This window comes from Anopheles gambiae, chromosome 3, assembly GCF_943734735.2.
Source record: "Anopheles gambiae chromosome 3, idAnoGambNW_F1_1, whole genome shotgun sequence".
Classification (NCBI taxonomy): Eukaryota; Metazoa; Arthropoda; class Insecta; order Diptera; family Culicidae; genus Anopheles; species Anopheles gambiae.
The window spans coordinates 6,488,975-6,514,942 of NC_064602.1; the positions used below are offsets into that span (position 1 = coordinate 6,488,975).

Sequence of the window (25,968 nt, forward strand, 5' to 3'; positions counted from 1 at the left end):
GCACGCACATTGTACAAACAATAGTGTAGGAGTGAGCACGTCGCCTTTGGTTCGCGCAAAGGGCGCTGCAGTTTCTGTCGGAGACCCGCCCGTTTGTCACGCGCGCTTGTTGTGCGAGAGGTAAAGTTGCGTAGAAATGTTCGCAAGGTGTGTGATAACATTTGAAAAAAATTGGGTTTAATAATGTTTCAGAAAGGTGTGTGTGTGTGTGGAATTGTGTGAAATGAAGAGAAGTGACTAAGAGATTGTGAAATGATTGCCACAAAAGTAGGGTTATGGGGGGGAGGTAGATTACAACGGTGTGTAAGCGAGAGTTTAATAGTAAAACTTAATGAAAAACACAAAAAAACAAGAGTGAAATTCATTTAAATGAAATAAGAAGGGTTTAACTGGTTGATGTTCATCATGGCGGGCTCATCATGGGGGCCAAAAGGTGGAGAAAAACAAGTAACAAACAGCTCTCCACTACCATCACACGATCGCACACACTCACACACACCCGTTAAGACCTTTTGGGGGGAGAAGGGGGTTGTTTCGCTTTGTCTCTGTTGTGTGAGTGTGTGTGTGTGCTGTTTAAATGTATTTTATGCGTTTGAGGTGTGCGAACGTACGACGCGCCCCAGGTGCTAACGCCAGACAACGACGACGACGACGAACCACCGACCCCTATCGAAAGTGATAACAGCGCACTTGCGTGAGATAACAACAGAGAGATGAGATAAACGGCGATTCGCAATGGGTTCAGTGGAAAATCGATCGTTTTGCTCCTCAAAAAAAATCGCCATATTGTGTATGTGTGTGACAGGGAAACGGGAAAAGGGTGTTCACAGGTGAATCATGCTGCTGGTTTGTGGCTGTAGTAGTCGTGGCGTGTAGTTACAATCAGTAAAGTGTGTACACCCTTATGCACCCTCCGCATCACAGTGTGAGTGTTCCCCGCCCCAAAAGAAAACTCCCGCCGTGACACAACAATTTCCACCGTCCGTGCGTAAAGTTCATTGTTCCAGCACAATAATATCGTTCACTAGCCCTTTCCTAATCTATGCACAGAAAAGCCATTCCGCTGAAAATGCTTGTCTGTCACGGTTAGTGCGCGTTAGTGTATGCATGTGTGTGTGTGACGAGTGTAACCCATCAAGTGATCACAATCTCCGTCGCTGATGTGCGATGGCACAGAGAGGTGAAAAATGCAACCACAAACCATTTCCATGGTAACGCCAAAGGTACAAACGGAAGAAGGTGTTGTTTTGAAGAGGACTGTGCACCTACTAGATTGTGTGATTGTACGACTAACTGGGAGACGCACACAACAGTTGAACAGTTACGTCACGCATCAAACAACGCACCAATTTCTCCGTCGTCCAAATAAGTGAGGCGGGGGCAACTTTCCTCTTCTATACCAGCGTTGAAGTTTAGCTAAATCCGTCCCCGTAGCGCTCTCTGCATTGAAAAAAGGGAAGCGTTTGCAACGAGAGAAAGACGCTGGAAGTCACCCTTTCCCCCTTCGTATGGAACTCCACGATCATACACCCCATGTAACTAATACTACCTCACAGAAGTCTCTCACACACACACACCGAATACGTTACGATCGACTTACACAAAAAAAAACCTGTTTGACCAGATCTTGGGACTTTTAATGCTCTCCTAACCACCCTCTACCACCACTCTGCCACACCTTCACTACGACTTAGATTCACCCTTATTTCTATGTCTTTGTGTGTGTGTGTGTGTATGGTGCACAACACCCCACACGCGCGGACAAACGCTTTTGCGGTCAAGAAGTCAATTCCCGAAAATAATGGGAGAAAAAGGGAGAGGATGAAGAGCCATACAAATGCAAAGATCGCGATGAAAATCATCCAAGCATTGCTGATCGAAGTAGACGTCTGGGGAAAAAGGTAGCATAGCTACACACACACACACACCAGCAGAAAGAACCTGCTTTATGCTCTCTTTCGGTGGTTCTTTCTACCGTTTGTTGTGTGCATTCTTCTTTTTATGTTTATCGAGCCGGTACGCCAGGGTCTTTAGACAAGTAACAAAAAAAATGAGTAGCTTACATTATGTTACCGTTTCCTCTTCGTCTTCTTTGCTTGATCGCAACCAACGCCAACGCAGGTACGCCCGAGCGTTTGCGTCCGTTACACGCCACTGTGCCTCAGGATCGGACAGACAAGATAAACATACGTTTTTTTGGGCAACACTGATCCAACAACCGGCCTCTTGTTGTACTGGCGAGGGTGTGTGTGTGTGTTGCATACTGTGTGTGCTTTTTTTTTTACTCACTGTAGCATATTATTTCATCCCCCTTCTTTCATACCCCGCTTTTTACCGGTGCGCTGTACCTTTTTGGACCATTCATTTGCGCGTTTTTTCTGCTTCTTTTTCTCATGTTCTGTGTTTAATTTTCACCCTCACTTTTGGCTTTTTGGCGTTCTCTGGTTGTTGTTCTTTTTTTCTTATGCTTTCTATTCTCTCTTTCATCTACTTCTCAATTTTCAGAAAGAACTAAGTGCACGTCTTTCTTCCTGTTAGACCTTCTCAGGTTTTCTAATGTTCGCTAAAGCTAAACTTATATGCTGCTCATGTTGGGCATCAAAAACATTACCGTTCCTTCACCGATTTTTTGGTGCTAGTTGTTATTTGCCAGTTCAATTTGTACGTTGTTATTTTTCTTTCTTTTTTTTCTTCGCACCCTAAAATGGATCCATTTTGGCTCTGCATGGGATTTTTTTTTTTTTGGTTGTTGATGTTATTCTTTCCGTCCAGCAAACGGGGTCTTGTCCTTTTCACACTCAGCCCGTGTTTGAGGTAAGGGCGAGTAAGGGCAATTGGAAAGCTTTCACGCTAATGAATCGATGAGTTGCACCGCAGAAGAAAAAAAAAGGTGTGGTATGTGGTTCCTGCATGATTTTAAGGGTGGTTTTACGGTGGAATCCATTGTGTTGTAGTTTTCTACTTAGAATTTCTGTTTTTAAGTCATTCCCATAAGATTCCTATAGCGTACCGAGGACGCTATAAGATTCCAACCAAATGTATTGATATTGTCTCAGTTAACTCAGTTAACGAGTTATTTATTTTCCCTTTTTCTTTGCCGAATCTGACACTGGCCTGTTTCAATAATAATATGCTAACATTTTTTCCCCTTTTTTGTGTGTATAATAATAACAGAACAAGCATCCAGCGTGAAAGGCGGAAGTGCCACTGACCGTCACCATCATTCGCAAACATTAATGCTTGGCTTTTTTTTGCAAACATTTACTCCACACACCGAACAACCACAACCACTTCCTCACCAAATATTTACTGTCCCCCGGGAGGTTTGTCCCCATTTCGGCCAGCGTTCTGCCACCGAAAAGCATGACACCAATCGGTGCTCCGGTGTCGTACGCAATGCAATGCAACACACCATTTCATTGGCCATGTGGTACACGAAATAATAACACCGTTTCGTATTGAAGAGCCTCCAAGCACACGAATTGCTTGCTCAAACACAAACCTACGGTAAAGGGCCATCCGCTGACCGCTTATCATGCTGCCCCGTCTGACTAGCCGTGCCTGACAAAAGTGCCACCTTACACACCACTGAACAGCGAACCCTTTATCATCCACGTTAAGATTTCAGTACCTGAAGGCCTGAAGGTTACGAAGTGCCTTCTTATCTTTGCAGGAACCTCGCACCCTTATTATCAGTTTGATATCGATTTACGAAATTTTGTGTGACAGTGCGGCAGGGCTAAGTAAGGCTGGATGGAGCTGATTCATGCAGTAATGTTGCTTACACTTGACCCGTTTTATGCTACCCTTTGGTGTGAGGGCATTGAAGGGTAGTTTTTGTCGATTATTTGATTAATGTGGATTAATGTGTGGGCTCACGTTCAGCGCTGTTGAGAGCGGTCAGTGTGCATCTCACCATGAAAAGGTTGAAATTGAATCTTCTCCAGAGGTTGAACAGCTTGAACAATCCCACAGCGTGGAATAGATGAACGGATTTAAACCAATTTACGGTCCAGCTAGCTCACCAACCACCAATCAAAAACCGCAAACTAATCCAGCCAGACCAGGTTGATCGTATTATCATCAAGATGTGAATCACAAACCATTGCCCCGTACCGTAATGCCTTCTCCCCACAGAAATCTGTGAGAAAAAGCGAGCACGTAATGTTGGGAAAATCATCGTACCTTTCAGGTGAACCTTTCGGGATGGGATTAATAGTGTGGGAAGATCGAGAAAACGAAGATCCCGTCACCCCGATCGGATTGAATTTGGAATGCCAACCTGAGAAACGTCTTCATCCTTCTCTAATTCCGCATTTTTTGAACGCTCAACCAAAAAGAGTGTATAATTAGCGCTTCGAACACACATTTTCTGAATGAATGAACAGAAATGACCAGCACAATTTAACACGCAATGGCTTGCCGGCCCGGTCGGTCAGCTGCAATTCCCGCCGCTAACCTTAGCAAATGGTTGGGATCAATTAAATTAACTGAGTCTGAGTTTGCGGTGTCACTTCTCGGGAAGATTTCCCAACAGCCCCACGAGCACCCAGCGGACACGATGTCACGACCCAATTAATAAATCGTCATCGTTAAACCGGCAAAAGACGGCGCGCGGCAGTTTGGTGTTGAGTCAGCTCAGCAACCGTCTCTAATTTCATTTAAACCTAACCTTACCCTTCTTGGCCCCGTTATATCCACAATCACACACACATGAGCGCGCAAAGACCTCAATTAGGGCGTGTGGCGTGGTGCTTGATCGTAGAATCGATCGTACTGAGACACAATTGCAATTGGTGTAAGGGCATGGTTACTCATTCAATTCTTCTCTTCTTTCAATTTCCACAGTGGAGTGCGCCGCACCGATCGTACCCTAAAACAGTAAACACAGTGAGACAGAAGTGATTAACAAAAAAAAAGGGTGTAAACATTACCCGTTTTGCCAGACAGCCATTGGGAATTCGTGTCTTTGTTTTACGGGGGCGCTCTCTTTGTGACATAATATTCCAGCTCGATGATGAGACGCACCGATTACAACTGATGACGTAGCGCCCGTAAGTACTCCGACTGCCTAATTGAGGTTCGTGTCTCGCCGCGGTGACGACGGCCGACGACAGGTGACGAACCTCCTCCATTGGGCAGAAGCAAAACAAACTGTGTGGAAGAGAGAGAGAGAGACAACGGTGTGAGAGTGAAACAGTGCGAACCGAGTTTACGGAGGAGTAGAAAACGTGCCAACCAGCGGCAACCGTCGATGAGTCCCGATGACGCTGTCCCGGGAGCATCATCATCATGCATCGCTCCTCCTGCTGGTGGTGATCGTCGGGGTCGCGTCGCTGGTCGGTGTGTGCGACGGCCAGTACTACACGACGCGTGATCCCCGATGGTACTCGCGGGAAGGTGACTTTAACTACAAAATTCCCAACCCGGGCGATCCAGAGTATCGGTAAGTGGTGATGGTGGTGCTGGTGTTACTGGTGTTTTACGTGCTTAGTTCGCGTGATTGCGTGCCAACAGTCTGGAACGATAATATGATGGAGTGTGGAGTTAGTTACTTTGGAGAGTTTAGCTTCGCGTGAAGAGTCACGTTCGTGCTGGGAATTAGTTTAGAAGTTTGGATGTTAAAAACGAACCATTAGTCAGTGTTGCAAACGTTCGCGGAGCAGAGTGGAAGTTACAAGTAAATTAAATAGGATATGGAGTCATTGCGCTGAGTCAAGGGGAGCATGTGAATTGGCAAATTTGTGCTCCAAATTTAAATCGCAATCAGTTTAATGGATTTCACTAGAACCAGCTAGACAATAACGTCGTTCCACTGAAGACATCGAAATGAATCACTTTCTAAATTCAATCTCCCGTTTCTTTGCCCCTACAGGACATACACATTCAACAATCGAAGGTATGGATACTATCAACCGAACGGATACGGTCAACAGTACCCGGGACAGAGCCTTCCGGGGCAGTACCCGAGCAACACCGGCCTAGGAGACGATCGCTTCAAGTATGATCCGGTAAGAACCCTTTCAAAACCGCCATCTTCAAGAAGCTCATTTGACATACCGAATTGAAAACACTTGTCAACGAATTATCTTCAAAGTTAATGAAACACACATGCTGTCCACCTTTTCTGCAGTGAATCACTTCCTCACAACCGCCGCGCTATCATAACAACGATCGGGTTTGTTTTGCTTTCCACGCTGAGGTAATGCAACACCACAACACCAGCTGACCCAGATTATACTCCGCTCGCTCCCCTCCCTGCCGCACGATCACGCGAACACCCATGCTGTCGGCTTTGATTGAGGTGGCTAGCTAGCATCAACATCAAAACAATGATGAATGAAAGAGAAAACATTCACCACCGCTGCTAGCCTGTTCACTGGTTCGGTGGGACGGACGGAAGGAAACGGACGCCCGCCCCACACATGGATGCACTCTTTTTCTGCATCAGTGTGGGGATTACATTGCACATGAATAATGAACCAAGTTAACTGAGATCAGGGTGGTGGTTTTCCCTTTCAAACGTCTGCCCCTTGTAGGGTGTTACGGGGGGTGTAGTAACCTTGTTCTTTGCTTTATAAATGAGTCTCGTTGTGAAGTCGTTAGACACTGCCGCTGTCCTCTATCCGCTCGGCCGTAATTATCGACACGTTACGATCTCTTGATCGTTGATCGTTGAGGTTTGCATTCCTCGCACACTAAGTATCTGCAAACGATTAAGTGTTCTTCGGGGATGCATCTTTGAAAGCGAAATTGGTGCCACCATGTGTGTGAGAGCGGATTTCCGTTGCTGCGATCTTGCCGACGCCCTAGATCGACTTCGATGCTATTCTTGACTTTCAGGCATTTTCTTGAATTTGTGTTCTTGTTTCCTTATATTCATTTTGCATTATTTATCTATAATTCAACTCTTTTTTCTCTCTTCTCTCTCTCTCTACAGACCAATCCAACGCTCGCCCAGACACCGTTCCCCGGTGTGCTCGGCGGTTGGCGGGAAGATCTTCAGGGTAAGCTGCGCCGCGATTCGATGCAGCTCGAGCGGGACGTGTTCGTGACGACCAACTACGGTCAGGTGCAGGGCTTCATGGTGTATCTGTACGACAATCCGGACCCGAAGAACCTGTACCGCCCGTGGCACAGCAACGTCGATCGCATCATGGGCAAGTGTTCCACCTTTCTGGGCATCCCGTACGCACTGCCACCGACCCACGAGGGACGGTTTAAGCCACCGCGTCAACATCGGGGCTGGCAGCTGGTGCAGGCGGTCGATTATGGCCCGGCCTGTCCGCAGCCGGTACAGTATACGGGCGCTACGAAAGGTATCCGCGATATGGACGAAGACTGTCTGTACTTGAACATCTTTTCGCCTAATGTAAGTTGCTCTGTGGGAATGTCTTTTCTGAGGGAACTTCTTCATTCCAGCAAATCCTCCTACTTACAGACACAAGCAGGAGTCGCTCAACGCTACCCGGTCATGATCTACATCCACGGTGGTGAGTTTGTGCGCGGTGCTTCCAACACCTTCCCGGGGCATATGCTGGCCGCGTTCTACGATGTGGTGGTCGTCACCTTCAACTACCGCCTCGGAGCGCTCGGGTTCCTCTCAACCGGGGACGAAAACTCTCCGGGCAACTATGGCATCCTCGACCAGATTATGGCCGTCCGGTGGGTGTACGAAAACATTGAATCGTTCAACGGTGACCGTAACTCGATCACACTGTTCGGCCCTGGGGCCGGTGGTGCCTCCGCCGGACTGTTGATGGTGGCACCGCAAACGAAGGACATTGTGACGCGCGTCATCGGGCAGTCCGGTTCGGCCCTGGCCGACTGGGCGCTGATCGTGGACAAGTGGCGAGCGCAGAATACGAGCCGCGTGTTTGCCCAGAACGTGGGCTGCTCGATCGAGACGTCCTGGAAGATGGTGAACTGTATGCGCAACGGGCGCAGTTCGTACGAGCTGGGCAATGCGGAGTTCCCGCCCCACGTTGGGCTGTTCCCGTGGGGTCCGGTGTTGGAGAACAATTTCACCTTCCCGGGGGATAGCTGGTACGAGGGATGGAGCGAGCGCGATTGGCACTTTCTGGCGGAAACGCCGGAAAGTTTGATCCGGCGGAGGCATTTTAACCGCGGGCTGCATTACATGAGCGGCGTGACGCTGCAGGAGGCGGCGTTTGTGATTACGGGGAACAAGTCGCTGGCGCCGTACTTTGAGGTCGATGAGCGGTTCTTCGATCAGAAGGTGCGCGAGCTGGTGCTGAGGTACAATTACACGCTGAATTTGAACGGGACGTACGAGGCGATCAAGTACATGTACACGTACTGGCCGGATCCGAAGAACACCACCTTCATCAGGGAGCAATACATTAATGTGAGTAGCAGAGAGCGGATTGCGCGGAAGGTTCAGCTTCTCTAATGACACATTATTATCATCCTACAGCTCCTTTCGGACTTCCTGTATCGGGCACCGACGGACAAGCTGATCAAGCTGCTCGTCGAACAGAACGTTCCGGTGTACAGCTACGTGATGAACACCACGATCGAGGGTCTGAAGTTGGCCGAATGGTGTAAGGTTCCGCACGACATCGAGCATTACCTACTCGCCGGTGCACCGTTCATGGATGTGGAGTTCTTCCCGAGGCGTGAGCGCTTCGATCGGCTGATGTGGACGGACAACGATCGCAACATGAGCCACTTCTTCATGAAGACGTACTCGGACTTTGCGCGGCATGGTAATCCAACGCCAACGCAGGTGCTTGGTTTGTACTTTGAGAAGGCGCGCAATGGAGAGCTGAAGTATCTCAACCTAAACACGACCTACAACTCGACGATCATGATGAACTACCGGCAGACGGAGAGTGCCTTTTGGATGGAGGTAAGTGTGATGATGTGATGTCTGGGGAGCTACCTAGAATGTGATCTTTAATGAGATTTTTGTTATTCTTTCGTCCAGTATTTACCAACAGTGGTCGGTGTGCTGATACCTACCTATCCACCAACGACGGAGTTCTGGTGGGAGCCGAAGGAACCGTTGCAGATCGCGTTCTGGAGCTTGGCCGCGGCCTGTCTCATACTGATGGTGCTCGTCGTAATATGCTGTATGATGTGGCGCAGCGCAAAACGGTAAGTTCGGCGGGAGTCCGACAACTTCTTTTGAGGATCCTCCTTCTGACGACGATTCTTCCGATCTTTGCAGAGAATCTGATCGCCTCTACGACGAAGCCGTCTTCGGCATGGACAATCCCGAGTCCGAGCGGGACACGGTGATGGAGAACAACATGCTCCAAGCGCAGCCACTGCGCGGCCAGTCCGGCAACATCTACGAGTACCGGGACTCCCCGTCCAAGTACAGCAAGATGCCACCGGACGGCGGCGGCGGTTCCATCCGGTCGCCGAGCAGTCTCGGCATGACGCAGGTAACGGGGAAGAGTGGACTTACCGGCAGCCAAAGTTCGCTACGCAGTGCCATCTCGATGAAGGAATCGTCCTCCATCTCACCGCCACCACTGTCGAAGGAGTCCAACTTCGATCGGAACATCAAGTACGCCGGTTCGGACACGGTACCGTCCGATACGATCCAGCGCAATGGCAAGTTCGCGCGTTCCGACTCGAAGAACCTGCTGGCGAACCAGATGTCCCAGGCAGAGTTGGCCCGATCGCAGCGTGATCTTGGCGGTGCAACGTCACCGATGAGTGAAACCTCGACCATGGCTGGCAGTGTGCTGGGGCGATCGCAGCAAATCACGCCCGTTCCATCGAGCCGTGGCGGAGGTATGAAGAGCAACAATGCCAGCAGAACGAACCTGATCGAGGGAATTCCACAGACGGCGGTTTAGTGTGTAAGAGAGTATTTTATGTTTTGATTTTAACCTTTTTTTTGTTTTGTTTCCCCCATTTTTTTGTCACTTCCATTCACAAAAATGTCGTGTTTTTGTTGAGTACAACATGGAACTGGCTTTTATAAGTACTGCTACACAGCCCCATCACATTATGGTTTTAACAGAATAGCGGCGCACCGAGCAGAGGCGCACCGCATCCTTCAGGGAGTTGCGTTTGCAAGAGCAACTCTGTCCTGTAAGTGGGTGTGCGTCATGCGTCTTCGGTTTAGCGCCGCAAAACCCGTTGTTTAAGTAGTTTAAGTATATTAATCAGTTTCGGGCAATCGTACTAGTAGAGCTGAGTAGGTAAGTTTTAGCAAAAGTAATGTGGGATGTTAAAGATCTACAATAGATTGTGTTATCCCCCCCGCTCCCCTACGTCCCAACAAAGCGTTTAACGAAACCGACTGGCACAAAGTGCCTTTGGAGTTTTAAGTGAAGGGGAGTAGTAACAATAGAAGTACATCCCTTCGTAGCCGATAATGTCTTTTGACGCACAAAACAAACACAAATCGGTGTGAAAAGAGGGTTCACTGTACGATGAACTCCTTAACCCGTTTGTGTGTTCTACCTTAGTATGTAAGGTTTCGTGTTAGTGTTAGGTAGTAGCAGCTAGCTTCTAAGTGTATGTGTTACGTACTACGCGTGTTCTCATCTGTACATATCGATGCATCCTCGTGTTGTCGTGTCAGTGTATCCGTCCAAACGCCGTGTTTAGTTTTGTCATCACCGTGACCAATCATCATCATCATCATCGTTCATTAGCTCATTTTTTGTGTTGTGTACGTGTTGTTGTTGTCGTTGTCCCCACGTGTGGTGTTTAAAGCTAAGCCTTTTTTTAGGTTAAGTAGTTTACTTTAGTGTAGCTGTACTGTTAGTTTCCTAGTTGCCAAGCGATGTTATATCATAGCTCGCTTGGGTTTTATTTTTTCTATGCGCTTGCGCTTCTTCATCTTCCTTGATCTTCTCGGATCTTCTGGACAGATCGTTGCAGTTAGCATTTACTTTGGGCCAAACTGTGCAAATATTATCCGTACTTCGAGGGGAGGCACGGACCGGGTGATAGTGCGAGATAGGCAGGGCAATCCAGCCAATCAAGCCACATCCAGTCCCGTGTTTTCCCTCCTTTTTTTACATTCCTTATTAAGATTAGTATCTATTCGTCTTTAATGTTTTATACACACACACTTACCCCCCCCCCCCATTCATCGTCTGCTTGTTTTATGATTATTGTGTTTTTTTGTTTGTTTCTGTTAAGCAGCTCCAACATGCTTCGTATAATACATTCCTTATTCTTTAGTACTGTTGTATCCCGTGTAAGTGTTCTTAAGTAATAAGCGGCAGGCGTTTTCGTAAGGCGTTTTCCAGCGAATGGTTGAATTTGTACATAGCTAGTTTCGGTTTCGCTTCACACAAACTTACCATTTAAGTATTACGTGATTGCCACACACAAACACACCCACAGTGGTTTAGTAAGGGGGTATCCCAAGCGCGAGTTCATTCGTAACTTTCGCATTCGGCGTATTTTAATTCGTAACTTTCGCTAAGTACCGGTCTCCCTTTTGGGAATGCTGTGGGCAAAAAAATAAGACAGAAGAGAAGGATAAAGATCGAATAAATTTTATTGTAAAACGGAACGAAACAATGAAGCAGTAAGATGTGTTTCATGTGATAAAATGAAAAGCTGCGTGAAAGAAACTGCAACACAGGTGCGGAATTTCGTTATGTCTTTTTAATTGTTTTTATTTTGTAAAAGTACGATTTTATCAGTCTTTATACACTCGTCTAGCTCTGTAAAAGTTCTTAAGTCGTTATTTTACTCTAAATTTACAAACTGCACAACCTAACAAACCCATCACTTGACAAGGTTCAGATATAATACACACAGCTTCTTCATCCACAAGGTGTAGAAAAAAGCTTTTAAGCTTCGGTTAACTTTCTCGCAAGTTGTATTCAATGTTGCCTACAATTGGCGCATTTTTCTTTTCTACTTCCTCTCTTCACCCTTCCCCGTTCGTAGGTAAGGGAAATGCCCTCCGAGGGGTGTCTATGTGTCATGGAATGGAATGGGCAAACGCATGTGGTTCTTTCCTACAACGAACAGATCAACGACAAGAACCACAGTCTTGTCGAAGAACTGCAGCTCTATCAACCATTTGTACATTAATTTCTCCATAGGAGATACTCAATTTGAACGCTTCGACCCCTTTTAAGGTTTTCTCAGTTTTATATTATTCATTTTGTTTATTCATTTACATAACCACACCGTCACTTGTAGGAAGGTACTACTACAGACAGATATACCTTATTGGCCCTAACACACACCTTAATTAACCATGCTAGAAGATTAGGATAATGATCGTACGACTAAGATAAAACGTAATAAGTAGTAATGAAATCGTTCATTTTGGAGTAATCGACTTTTAAATGCGTATCGGTTATTGCAGTAGCGCAAAAACTGTCACTTAACATACATATACAAGAAATCATTCCAGCCAAACTGATACAAAAACTGTGGTTAAGCGTATGGTTACTGTCCAAATAGTATCCACTACTTTCCACTGTGCAGTGCGCGCTTTCCATACTCTTCTGATACATTGATCCTTAACTATAATGATCATTTGGCTGTTAGGGGGGTATTTATTGCGTCGTTTTTCTGGGCATTTTCTGAGCACATCGAAGCCAAAGTATCACAGTGTGTCCTGGGGTTAAAAGGGAGCATTGCCCTATTGGTTCTATCCATTCGTGAGCCGTTGAATTTCAGTCATTTTGTTTTTATTTTATTCGTTGTGTTGAGGAAAATGGGTTTCACATCTGCAATTGCATTACTCTGTGTGGTGTTCAGCACCATTGGCTTCATTCGTATCATTTCCGTAGCTGAAGTCTCTGATATACGTGATTCAGTACACTTGAACTACATTATGCGGACACAAATTTACACTCGAAGCTACAGTAGGTTCACTATACTAAAGCACACTGATGATATCGATCGTTCTGGACTAATATATGACATAGTGACTTGTCGCGTGCAGTTTCAAAATTTTACTAACTAATGTAAAATATTAATTATATCTCGTTCTTTATACATATTTCACAGGCTCTCTCTCTCATTGATCGAGAGAATAATCGATAGTTTTGAGATGAAATTTTCATATCTTACTGTAGATCAGAGACAGTTGAAGTGTTCTTTACAACACCTTAAAATGTTATTCACCTACGTGTTGTTGAGACCTTAACTAAGCTTAATAACTCCAATGCTCCTCTGTAGGGCTGCTTCGTTGGATGAATCAAGTCTTATCGGACTGCTAATCTTGTTTGGCATGACCGAAGTCGGTCTACTAGGCCTGCCGGTACATCACTCTTGGACTTGGCGACTATATATCACTTTCTTGCTGTACCCAACAACAGGATCGTCAGTCCTGCGTACGGGGGGGATTGTGCTAGTTCTATACGGAACCCTTGATACACCGCGGACCTGTCGCGGGTAATTATTGTCGATGTTTTTGTTTTTTTTTGTTTTTTTTTAAATAACACTATTTACACATTCCACATTTCTTCCTTAATTACAAGCACACACCACCGGTTGGGGATGAGGCGCGTCCTGCTGCTGTGTTGCGCCGAATTTGTACTGATGTCATATTGTTGATTGATGGTTGAATAAGTTACCAATATATGGAGAGGGTATGTATCACATGTCTGCTGTTTCTTTTTTTTTCTTAAATAAATGTTCTATTTCTTCACGTAATGTTCAAACCAAAAACAATAAAGGGCTGACTCCCATTTATCCGAACACGAATAAAACGAACAACTCTCATTACCACCATTTTAAAGGCGTGGTGAATGATAAATTCTGATAAAATGGCCTTGAAACTATCGCGCTGTGATTCCCGTGGAATGAAAGGCGATGCTAAACATTAACAGCCCTAACCCGCGAAAGTGTAGAGAAAGTGAAAATAAAGAATGAAAATTGTTTGCAAAACGCACGAGCGAATGGGAAGAGAGATGGGAGCGTGGGGACATCCTTAGTTTATTAGTAAACAAGCTGCAAAGTGGGTTAGAGTGTCAGTGGGACAGCATTTGGACTGCTAGTCGATTAGTTGGAGAAAGGATGCATCTCTCAAAGCGGGGAAGGTATCTTGTTAGAAGCAGTTTGTGCTGGTTAAAGTATTAGTGGGAATTGTAACGCGAAGCGAATGTGTTAACCTGGGGGCAATACCATCGCTAGGCGATCGACTATTTTCATTCCCTCATCATCTTCTCGAACGAAAAGCATCCTAATAATAATAATAATAATAATAATTGTGCATCGCGTTTCATTCACTTACGGGAGGCTCACACTATGCTTTTTCCCCACTGTTTTACATTTAAAAAAGGGCACGAGAGCGTTATAACGTTTTTTTTGTAAGTTCCTGACGCGGTCGGTAACTTGCGCGTAAATGGGATGTTGTAGCAGTAAATTAAGAATAATAAAAGTAATAATTTATCATTCACTGTGGTGCTGCATATGCAGACGTGGCGCAGAGACGGGGGGGGGGGGATGGAAAATGGTAAGGAATTAGATAAATTACATTTACATTCCTCCTAACTGTGGCTCCAGGTGCCGGAGGACGCGTCGGCAATGATGCTGGCGATCGCCTCCGATGCCACCTTCGATACGGCCGTACCACTGACGCCGCCGAGCGTTTCCAGCGATTTGCGGTTCGAAGCCGGCGGCGTAAGGATGCCGTCCTCCGACTCGATGATGCCGATCGGGGCCGGCGATGCTTCCAACTGTCCCATGCGGGTGCACGATTCCATCTGCTCGATCTTGATGCTAACCAAATCCTGCGAGTAGAGGGAGACACATTTACACGGGCAAAGGATTAGATAAAGTGGTACCGGGACGTGTTATAGAGGGAATGGGGTAAGCCACTTACCAACATATCCAGCGAGGTTGTGTGCGTTTGGATGATGTGGGAGCTGTCGGAGACTAGGTTCGGGCAGATGTGCTTCAACCCGTGGCTGTGCTTGATCGGATCGTTCGACTCGAGGAATGTGAGCGGGCAGGACGCATTCTCGTCGCAGATCACCAAGAAGAACGGTTCCATCCATTTGGCGCACGGTGCAATCTCTTCCCACGGCAGTCCCGAGACAAAGGTGGCCGTTTTACTGTTAAAATAATGAAAAAAAAGCAAGATTAGCATCTTTTCATCCATCTGGTTTCATTTTAATATTAAAGGTTGTAATGGCCAATGCTACAAAATGTCACTGTTAATGTCAAATACAATCTGTCTGAAACTAAATCCATGTCAGCGTCACGTACTCAGTTGTGCTTCGTGACTTTTTTGCAACCATCGCTTGGTCAGTCACTCTGTAATGACGTTTTTTTCACTGGGATCACTTCTGCGAAAAGTCAATAACATAATAATGGCGAATTCCGACTGAAACAAAATAATGTCAGCGTCACGAGATCTACTGTGATGATCAGAGGTGAGATTCAAACAGTTGCGACCATCACATGCTTGGTGACATTGGTGTTGGTTAGTCACTAGATCGTGACATTTTCTGTCGGTGATCATCATCACGATAGTCATGGTAGTCACATGCGGTGCGTGCGTGTGATCCTAAGCAACAAAATGAGCGTTATTTCTCGCTCTATTTGACCCGACTGAGGACTCGAGAGAGTTGGGTGCTAAACAAAATGTCACCAACCATGTGATGGTCGCACCAACTGTTTGAGAGTCTCACCTCTGATCATCTCAGTTATGGTACACGTGTGCTGATATGAGTTTCGTTTCAGTCCTGAGTGTTGGTGAATGAAACAGTGGCATTTGGCAGTACTATTCAGAGCCAGAAAAATGCTGATTATCGCATTAAGCTTAGCTTGTCAGTCAGGCATGTCATGACTCACTTGCATTGAGTATCAGCAATGACCATCAAGCTACTACTAGGACTAGGATATGTTCATTGTTTTCGGTTGTGATTATCACGTGATTCTTATGACATTTTGCAGCACTGCGCAAAGCTTTTGAAATAATCAGGTTACATACATATAACTTACACTTCAAAAATCCAAATGTTGTCAGCATAATAGGAAAGAGTAATAAAAGTGTTTCGCATTACGATCACGCTTCGAAACGAACCCAACCCTCCCTTAATATACAAACAACACGTATGACACTTACCGATCGAACGTATGACTGAGGGCAGCGGCTGCAATCACAGAGTACTTGAAATTGGCAAACCCAACGTCCAGCGAGCAAAGGTCAATCAGCTGAGCAGTGTGGGCAAACTCCATGCCGGAAAATTGGGGATACACGAACGCATCATCAGTCTTGTTGGCCGTGCTGGTACTACTGCTTGACAGTTTCTGCTGCTGCTGCTGCAGGGGCTGCTGCTGCAGTCCAACTGTCACCGCCGCTTGCTGTATGTTATTGACGTCAGCATTTTCATCCGTAATTTTGCGCTTTTTGGGCGACGGTGTGCTGGCGGTGTCGTGTGCCGTACTGTTGGACTTTCGCTTCAGGTTTCGCACCGGCACGTCCACATCCCGGCTGGTAACGTTGATCTGCATGTACAGCCCCAACCATCCGATCACCGTGACCGGGTTAATCTTCCAGTCGAGCGCACTCAGTATGAGCAGCTCCTCGCGCAGTATGTCCTCGTCGGTGCACGCACCGTCCGTTACGTACGCGAATTCGCCTATTTTTGGTGGATAGATTTCTTCCGCCTGATGGGTAAGAGATTGATTAGAATCAATTGCTTGGAACACACTTAGCGATGTGGAGGAGCTTACCTTTGCTGCGATAAACAGTGCCGTGATACCGAGCAGCTGAAGGTGGTTCTTTTTTAGCTCCTTCTTCAGGCTCAGATACCGATCGATGTAGTCCACCGCAAGGAAGTACGTTTCCCGGTGCAGCTTATACACCTCGCACACCTCATTCAGCCAGTCGATCAGGATCGAACGCATCCGAGGTTGTAGACCTGCGTGCAGAAAGTAAATCCAAAAAAGGTGGTGGTAAATGATTTATGGTCCCGTAAGAGCCTCCAAAGGACGTGCGATGAATGATCGCCTCAGTGTGCGAATGCATGCACCTCAACTAAGCAGCAGCTTTGGCAGGTATTTTCCCATGCACTTTGCTTGATTTTTGTGCCATGTTTTGAGGGTGAATTTCAAAAAGATCGCTTTCAAACAAAAAAAGGGGCACAAGGACACAGGTAGCCGCCGCGCGAAGCCCGCACACACAAAAGGTGAGATTTTCCCACACACACACAGAGCCGCCTGCTTACCTGGATGATCGTCGAACATGTTCGGCTCACGGGCTAGCCATGCCAAATCGTCCTTTCGGCACATCAGATCCCACATCTCGTGCGTGTCCGTCCAGGAGAGGCTTGGCAGCGGACAAACACGCTGCTTGTGGGAGGGCGTCAGATAGCAGGACGCAGGCACGACACCGAAACCACTGGTTGCGGCCGCCGCCGCCGCTGGTTTTGCTGCCTTGTGAAAGCACACCTCGTACAGATGCTCCGCACCGTCGAGCGGTGTCGTGTCGCCCTTCGCCAACCATTCCGACAGTCCGACCGCTTCCTCGCGCAGCAGATCGCACGGCGGGCTCAGCACGTTCGAGCCAAAGGTGGCCGGGCTGTCGAGCGGGTAGCTTTCGAAATCGCTCGCGATCGGGAACTCGGACGAGCCCTGCGTGTCGGAGGTGTAATCGCTGCTGAAGGCGGTGGTTTTGCTGTTGCTGCCCAGCGAGGACGAACTCGAAATAGACGGCATCGAGAGACCGGGGGCCGCCGCCGTCGCTGCTGCAGCGGCGGTAGTAGTGGTTGACGCGTAGCTGTGTGGTAGATTGGTGGTGGCAGCAGTGCTGCTGGACGTTGAAGCGACTGCTGCCGTCGATGTGGATGCCCGCGGACGATCATTTCGACGCACTTTGGAGGATGGCTGCAAATGCTGTGAGTCCTGCCGGATCGAGCAAAGAGCAAAGATAATACACATCATTAATAAAATGGGTGAGAATCATTTAGCAGCTCCATATAACGAGCTGATCAATGGGTCACAATCCTTCCAGGAAGAATTGTATACCAAAATATAATAAAACAGTCCCGACGAGTAAGCGAAAGTCATAAACAATCAATTGCTTGTTTTGATTCCCATCACGGCAGCAGCAATGGGGGAAAAAGGACCTGGCACGAAAAGAGGCATTTTAATCCTTTGTACATTCTCTCATTGGAAGGCGAGGAGGAACAAACAAGGAAACAAGAAAAGGTAAACGCGTCCGTATCATTACTAACGGCATTTTTTGACCGTTTTTATAATCCTTCTCGCTTTGCACATCGACTTGCATCCTTGAAGGCGCCCCTTCCCTTGTTGTTATCCTTTCTCGAGCTCTTCTCGATCGAGGAGCCTACAAAAAGGACGAACGAACCATGCATCGATATGTGTATATGCTTCATTTACAATTTAAAAGGATTTTAATAGGCGCGGCAGATGTTGCATGCGAATGAAAGTAAGGAAGCGTAACGTAACGTCGCCCTTCTTTACTTGTTCTTAATTCAGTGGTTATAGGGGGAAAAGATGTGTTCCTCGGCGATCGGCTCGAAGTGCTCGTACCTTTAACACTGCAGGGAGAAAATGCAGCAATGTGTCTCCAATAACTCATGCTCGGTAAGTCATTTCTGGTACAACATTATCCAAGAAAGATCCCTTCTGTGTCGTCCCTAGTTCATTTCATTCCATCGCTTTATTAGCATATGTGACCCTTCCCGCTTGCTGCATTGAACAACCAGTCATCAGCTGGTTGACGACACACGGAACGTTCACTTCCAACCGTACGTGCACAGACACGTATCGCCGTAAGGACCTTAACTAAAGTAGGGGGGACCCCATATTCCGATACACATCGCTCCCTTTGCACGGCACATTACAGCAGGAGAAAAAAAGCAGAAATAACGCCTGTGTCCGTTACGCGGTCCGATGCACATTCGCTTGACGCGCGCGCTGCGTGTATGTAATGCTGCATTTCGTTCGGGTTTGTTGGCGCGAACATATGCGCCACACGCCAGCAGAACTATTTTAGGCGGGAAATAGGATAGCTTCACCACCATCGGCACTCGGCAATTGGTATAGCTAACGCACACATGCACACACACACTCATGTAAACCCGTATCCCTTTTGCCTCTTGCTTCTTCGTTCTATCCTTTAGCTCTCCCTTTTGGTGGACGACTTTTCTTGCCGTCCCCGTCCATGAAAGGCATGCAGAAGGCTTCGGTGTATGTGTGTGTGTGTGTGTGTGGGTATGTGTGCTGCTAATGTTTCCGGTGGTGTCGCATATTTCGCTTCGCTGCGCGTTTCATCTTTGTGGGTCGCAGTACACACGCACTATGTGGTCTTCTGCAATCTCTCTCTCTATCCCTTCCTTATCTTGTACGTTCTTTTTCTCTTCCCCTTAGCCGTTGTTGCACTTATTTGTCCTTTTAACAGTGGCCCTGGGCCCGTGTTTGTACTCGCTGTAATGTCGCCGAAGATGGACTGCTGCTGCAAGACGCAGGCAAAGATTATAAAAAATATATATATGGGAGATGAAAGAGGGAAAAAGAGAAATTTGTAAATAGCGTAATCGAGAAATGCATCTTTACGTTGGCGCTTCTTGTTTTCATTCAACTTGACGAAAATGGCCAAGGGATTGTATGCTTTTCTAGAGAAGTTTACAAATTGGTCCTTCGAACCGGATCATGATCGTGAAGATCACCCTGCCAGCTACATATTCATCAGCGCAGATTTCCAAATAGCATTTTGGCGCAATCAGAGCTCCTACTTGGAGAGAAGCCTATTTTGGCGCCCTTGCTTTACACTGTTTTGTTGGTCTTCCAGCGAATCTTCCACCGGGCCCACAAAATGATCCCAATGCAAAGGAAAACCTAACGATCAACCTAACACACACCTGGGAGCAAAGGGCTCCCACAGTGGAAAGGTACGAGTAAAGAAGATCGAGAGGAAAGAATGTTACGATCATTATACGCCAAATCACTTCCTCCCAGCGCAAGATCAGCGCGCGCGCGCGCGCCAAAAGCCCGCGGGAACTCGACTCCCCAGCCAAGAGTTCTATTCCCTCTTTTGCTTATCACGTTTCGTCTATCTTCTTCGGTCTTACATGCTCATTTTTTGTGTATAAAACACCGTACGCAATGGGTTTGAAGCGTCGAACAATCGCGGAAAGATTGCAGAAAGCGCGAAACGGGAAGAATTAAAAGATGAAAACAGTGTTTCTAGTGCGCGAAGTGCGTACTTCTCCGTGTGTCCGTCTTCCTCCTACTGCTGCTCACCTGCTGCCATATGTGCTTATGCTGAATAAATTCTTTCGCCATTCCTTCTCCCGCAGAGACACACGGCACACACGAAGCCTGCAGAGCAGCGACCGGGGCTCTTTAAAAAACAGGATTTTATTCCTTCTGCTTTTCTTCTTTGGGCGGCATTCGATCGAGCGTGAATGTGAATGATCGCGGGCGTGCGCGCGCTCGCTCGCGATCGCGCCAACATAACACACACGCGTCATGAATGTCGAAAAAAAATGAAAAAAAAGGAATAACACCGGGTCAAAAGGAGAATTAAAACCCCATTGGGCGTCAAAAAAAAGCCATGCCCCTCTGTGAAGTAGCAAATGACGACCCCTTTTTACGTAACATTTAAATTCAAGGGGAGAAGTTGACGTTTGAGAAGGTGCAGTGTGCGTGCGTCATACACACCAGGAGTGCAACACACAACCTTCAGACATTGGGACCGATTGTGTGGCACCCATCATATCACGTGGACTATTATTGCGTCTAGAGGATCGATGTAGACGATCTAGAGCTTTCAAATGTAACCTTGTGGTGGACACACAACAAGCGCTGCTGTGTTTGCTAGAACGTGACATTGGGTAGATTTGGCTTGTGACAACTCCCCCGCTATGTCCACACGTCACCGTGTTTACGCCAGCACTCGTGTCATGCGGAAGTAATGGGAGTCAAAAGGCTTGCGCAGGACAGGATCTACGCGCTGCCGACTGGAAAGTATATCATACAAATAATTAACCCCAGAATATGAACAACAACAAAGAATGCTATCCTGCTGGTAGGTAGTGGATCCTACTGAGTGGTGTGATCAACAGACCGATACATTAAAAAATGGGGTAAATGAATCTACAATTCAAGAAAAAAATACATCATTTCTATACACATCCGGTTACGACAGGAACTAAGAAATCAAGAATTTGACTGCGTGCCACGAGGCGAAGTTCTTTTGGAAGGGACGGAGAGACAGAGACCGTCAAAGTGTCAATGACACCTAAAACACGATCGTCACCACTACTAGAGGAGGGAGCTTGTTCTTTTGTACTATTTTCTATTACGCTGGATAGTTAATTTATAATTAGAGGCTTGTTGAGTTGTTGTCCATAAAAATGTAAGCTAATATGGTGCATTATGGTAAAAAATAGGGAATATTCCTATTTTTTTGAAAGATATTTATCGCTTAAAACACTCCCCAGCTGACCTTTTAGAAGCTGAAATCATTATTATTTTATCATGTTTGTTATCAGCTCTCAGTGTTCGGTGCATTCGGATCGGTTAGTTGGGTTGGGTTACGTGTGAATTTCCATTCTGCCATTTGCTGGGGCGAGGTTTTCAGCATCTGACAATTGCGCTGCGTTTGTATGTGTGCTCGTTGGCGCCAAAACAAATCAGCATTGCGCGCATTTTACCCGCGCGATCAGCTCAAGCCGCAGCAAGCCATTTTCGCCACACGAACAGCGGCGGTGAAGAATAAGCGCAACAATACAACACCAACGTTCAGCTTTACACGTTCGTTCTCACTCGCTTTCTCTCTCGCGCGCGCTCGTTCAATCGCTCTCTGCGCTCAGCCGCTCTCAGCCGCCTCCGAGCGCTGACAGCTGATTTTCCCGCGCTATCAAAACATTGACGCATACACACAGCCACACAAACACAGACAGCGCAACAGCCGTAGCCCAGCAAGTCAGCACAAAATCGACCCTCGGATTGTCAGCGCGCGCCGCCGCCGCGTTGCATTCTGGCCGCCGGTTTGCGCGTTCTCTTCTTTTACCCACTTTTTCGAACACACAACACAACACGTCACCCATATGCCACACCAGCACTGTCATTTCTCCTCTCCAGCTCGTTGGGGGAATGGAACGGAACGGCAGAGGAAGAAGGGCGGAAAAGATAGGGGGAATAAACAAAGCAGGGGGCAGAAGGGAACAGAACAGGGAAAGATGATAATCACAGACCGCTGCCCGGTACTACGGAGATGGGTCGGAGTCGGGAGCACACTAAAAAAGGAAAATACAATACGAGAGCAGCGAACACGAAGAAGCCATGTACGTTCATGTTGATGGGAATGGCAAACAGCGAGCAACCTTAAAAGCGATCAGAGAACTAGACATTCTTAGACGTTCTCGTCTCCATTTGCAGCGAACAGTGTCATCGATGGGCAAACACAAATCCACCGGGAGAAGTGTAGAGATTCCAACAGGGAAAACTAGTTTGTCGCTCGAAGGCAGACAACACATGGACAACCTGACGCAAGGAAGGCAAGGTCTACAGCATGCCGCGGAACAGAGCATGCACAAACGAACGACTTCTTATGGTTGGTAGAGGTTGAAGGACGTGTGTACAAACACTGCAAAGAGGAGACAGAGGATAAGTGGCCAACGGCAGTGTCACAGAATCTCCTGCACCGTCCTTCCGTACTTTAAACTGTCACTAGCTAGCTAGGCCTTTGGGAAGGTTCGTTTTAATGAATGAATGGGATTTAGGTGCAGAAAAAGCGAAAGTAATGCTGGCGGAAGCTGTATTATAACGTAAAAACATGCTCTATTTAACCCCTAATATAGTGCACACCCAACAGAGAGATGGTTAATTTAGAGTTGGAACGAATCCGTTTCCGAGATTGTTTGTGAGCGATAATTGTTTTAACTTTCTTCACTATCTTAGGGACAAATTTAAGCAATGTACAGAAACCGAGCAGAAAGTGTGCGGGTGTGGCACGCATATAAACATGTGGCGCGTCCATGTTTTCCCCCGTATTTTCGAGTGATCAATCATGCGCAATCGTTCGTAAACTAAAATTGACATCAATTGCTACACTCAATTGGCTTATTGGGCAGGGGAGAGAGGATTGCTTTTGAAAACATGCACCTGGAAAGTGCAAATATTATTTTCTGCATTAACCCCTCATATATTTAGAATACTTTAATGCCTTTTGATCTCCCTCATTCAATGCTAAACACTATCGCTAATGGCAGGTGTTAAATTCCCCAAGAAATGTGTCTCTATCCGTATCGTAAAAATGGACTTGAAGCAAGCATCGCGCGCGCTTTCGCTGATAACCAATCAATCGAGCAAAAGGGGTGAGACACATTTATCGGCACACGAGTTGCACCAATGGCTCGTTGTGTCGTAACAGTATTGTTGTGCAATAGGGGTCAAATTATTGCCATCAAAAAGCAACCAAAACGCAATGCAAATTGCAGACAAATCATTGCGCTTTTTGTTACTAAAAAAGGAACGTTGATTGAATGCCGCAGAGAAAAACAAATGCTGTTTTCATATTTCAGTTCCAATTCAATGGAACCGACACAATCGGTGCTCAAAATTAATGGAGAAAATTACATGGTCCCTTTACCAGATTTGTTTTCTCATACCGCAAGACAATGGAACAATCAACCAATCATCCCTAGTTTCGCTCCCTGTCGATAGGAAGAAATGTTTGAAATGAACGATCCATTTCTTACCTTTTCCCCCTTGATCGATTCTAGGAAAATTTCAGATAAACATCAATCATGAGTTTTCATTCTTGGCTTTGCTTGAGAGAGTACATAAAAACGGTCCTTTCTCTCGAAGGGTATATAGCTTCTTCTGCTTGCCACCATTCCCTACATTTTCTTACTGCCTGTGCTTCCTCCCCTTCTGCCCTCTTCCATTAACAGCAAACATTCGCCCATTGCCTGGCAAACAGAGGTTAAGTGCGAAAGGGACGCAAACAGCACGCTGCATTGTGCGCTCTTCCCCGAGGGTTCGTGTTTGAAACTTCGACTTGGGACTTTTAAAAACCAATTCACACGATCGTCCTGTGGTGCGCTGTGTTTCCTAGTTCGTACGTTTTTCTTCTTCTTCCTTCTCGAATACGTCGAGGGGCAATAGCTTTGGGTCAATAATAATCGGGTCGGCAAACGGTTTGCACATGAAGCAGAGGCAAGCAATGGAAGGAAACTGGTATTAAATAACCGACCTTTCCCTGGTTGTTGCATTTTAGAATTGTTTCATTCCCTTCCTTGCTTCTTCTTCTTCTTGTTCTTTACATCTTGCGTTTGCCACAAACGGTTTGCAAGGAATTCCAGGGATGAGGAAGGACGTATGCGTAACCGACATTACGAGAGTCCTCGTCCTTTTAAACTTTTTGTCCGTTACAAAATCCGCGCATTGGGCAAGAAGAACAAAAAGCAACAGTCTTCCATCTTCTTCCCAGTAGGATTCAAATTTCTTGCTTGCCGTTTGGATGTGTATACGTACGCCATGTTTGTCCAAATCCGATGTGTTTTTGCGTTTACGGCTTTTGCGCTGTGGTTGTTCTGTCCTAGTTGCTGCTTCTGTCGTGGGTAGTCTGCATGCGTACATTGATCTAAAATAGAGAGAGAGAAAAAAGCAGAATCGTTAATACGCTGAAGATATTATTGAAATAAATAAGTTGTAAGTTTAATAAAAAAAAGATACTAAAGCTATGTATAAAATTGAAAGGAAGATATTAAGTTGATTAAAATGATTTTAAAAGGCGTTCTTCAAACAGCTGAACAAGCTCTTATGCTTTAATAATTTAAAATAAATCGAAAATATTGATTTAAATGTAATAAAATCATTTAAGGAAGATTTTAAATTGATTTAAATAATTTTTAAAGGCGTTCTTAAAATAGTTTAACAAACTCTTATGCTTTAATAATTTAAAATAAATCGAAAATATTGATTTCAATGTAAGAAAATCACTTAATTGACGTTATTAAAATGAGTTAGTATATGAAAGTGTTACTGTTATTCTATTGAATATTATTTTTATTATATGCGAAAAAATATATATATTATATTATGTTATTATGTATGAAATAATCTTGAAAACTAGCAAAATCAAGAAAAAAGGAAGAAAATCCCAACCATCATATAACAAGACCACACCCAACATCCTACACAATGAGTCAAGATGCCACAAATGGAAACGTGGTGACATTTTGCGATTGCGGCGCGCACAAAACCACCGTTTCACCATTTTATAGGTCTGAAACGCACCATGCGCCTCCACCGCCATGAGATCAGCGTATAGCGGCGCCCCACCCCCCTTCGCGACGGTATGGAGTTTCGAACTGGTAAAACTTCACCTACGCTGCGCTGCTTCGTTCAGACCGGGCTCGCCAACTCCCGTGCCGTGATAGCTTCCCCGAACCTGTTTTTTCGTTTCCAGTAGAAAAGCTAATGAAGCGCAGGCATAAAAACAACAATTAGTGACAATTAGGCTAAAAATCAACCCAAAACTTATCGAGCGACAGCGGTCCCCGGGGTTTGACACATTCGAAAAATAAGAGGCGCCCCCACGATATTATTTTGACACTAGACGAAACGCGCGCGCTTTGCACCGTATCTGCGCGCCACAATACACACACGCACACACACAGCGCTACTCACGCGCACAATATTCTTCTTCCACGCAGCAGGCAAGCAGCAGCAGCGGAAGTGCCATCAGCACCGGCAGTGTAAGCTCCGGCGCGTTTTGACGTGTATGGGTGTGCCGGCCCGTGAAATCCGGCGCGAAAAGTTCTTCATGCCCATTTTTCCTCCAAACGCGAGCCGTCACCCGAAGAGTCGGTGCACTGGCGGCTAAAATGATTTAACTGGTATCCCCCAAAAAAAAAAAACTGTATTTTTACCCGCCAGAATTTTTGGGCGTTGATCCGCTCTTTCTCTCTTGCGAGCGCACGCACGCACACCTTTTAAACGCCCCTTTTAAAAAAGCGCAGCACACGCGCTAAAACGAGAACGCAGAAATCGCGAGCTCTGTCGCACTCATAC

General features: G+C 46.3%; 2 protein-coding genes across 5 annotated transcripts in view; one reads left to right on the plus strand and one right to left on the minus strand.

Annotated features, from left to right (window-relative positions):
- LOC1277780 (acetylcholinesterase) lies at positions 1-13,389 on the plus strand. 4 transcript variants are annotated; one of them, XM_061654262.1, is made up of 8 exons: positions 1-147; positions 4,849-5,446; positions 5,876-6,011; positions 6,941-7,372; positions 7,442-8,368; positions 8,438-8,872; positions 8,951-9,120; positions 9,194-13,389. In XM_061654262.1, the coding sequence occupies exons 2-8, from the start codon at positions 5,265-5,267 to the stop codon at positions 9,831-9,833; spliced, it is 2,922 nt and encodes a 973-aa protein (XP_061510246.1). In that variant the 5' UTR covers positions 1-147; positions 4,849-5,264; the 3' UTR covers positions 9,834-13,389. The 4 variants fall into 4 exon arrangements, with proteins under 4 accessions (XP_061510246.1, XP_061510245.1, XP_061510248.1 ...); XM_061654261.1 differs by having other exon boundaries at positions 1-120; XM_061654264.1 differs by lacking the exon at positions 1-147 and adding an exon at positions 591-925.
- The window catches only part of LOC1277779 (G1/S-specific cyclin-E), a 15,621-nt gene continuing 3,028 nt past the window's right edge, over positions 13,376-25,968 (minus strand). The window contains exons 2-7 of the mRNA XM_061654272.1: positions 24,427-24,535; positions 17,145-17,820; positions 16,651-16,838; positions 16,040-16,584; positions 14,792-15,023; positions 13,376-14,699 (exon numbers count right to left, since the gene is read on the minus strand). Coding sequence (XP_061510256.1) covers positions 14,457-14,699; positions 14,792-15,023; positions 16,040-16,584; positions 16,651-16,838; positions 17,145-17,820; positions 24,427-24,535 — 1,993 coding nt within the window. The 3' untranslated portion in view covers positions 13,376-14,456. The remainder of the gene's footprint in view (positions 14,700-14,791; positions 15,024-16,039; positions 16,585-16,650; positions 16,839-17,144; positions 17,821-24,426; positions 24,536-25,968) is intronic.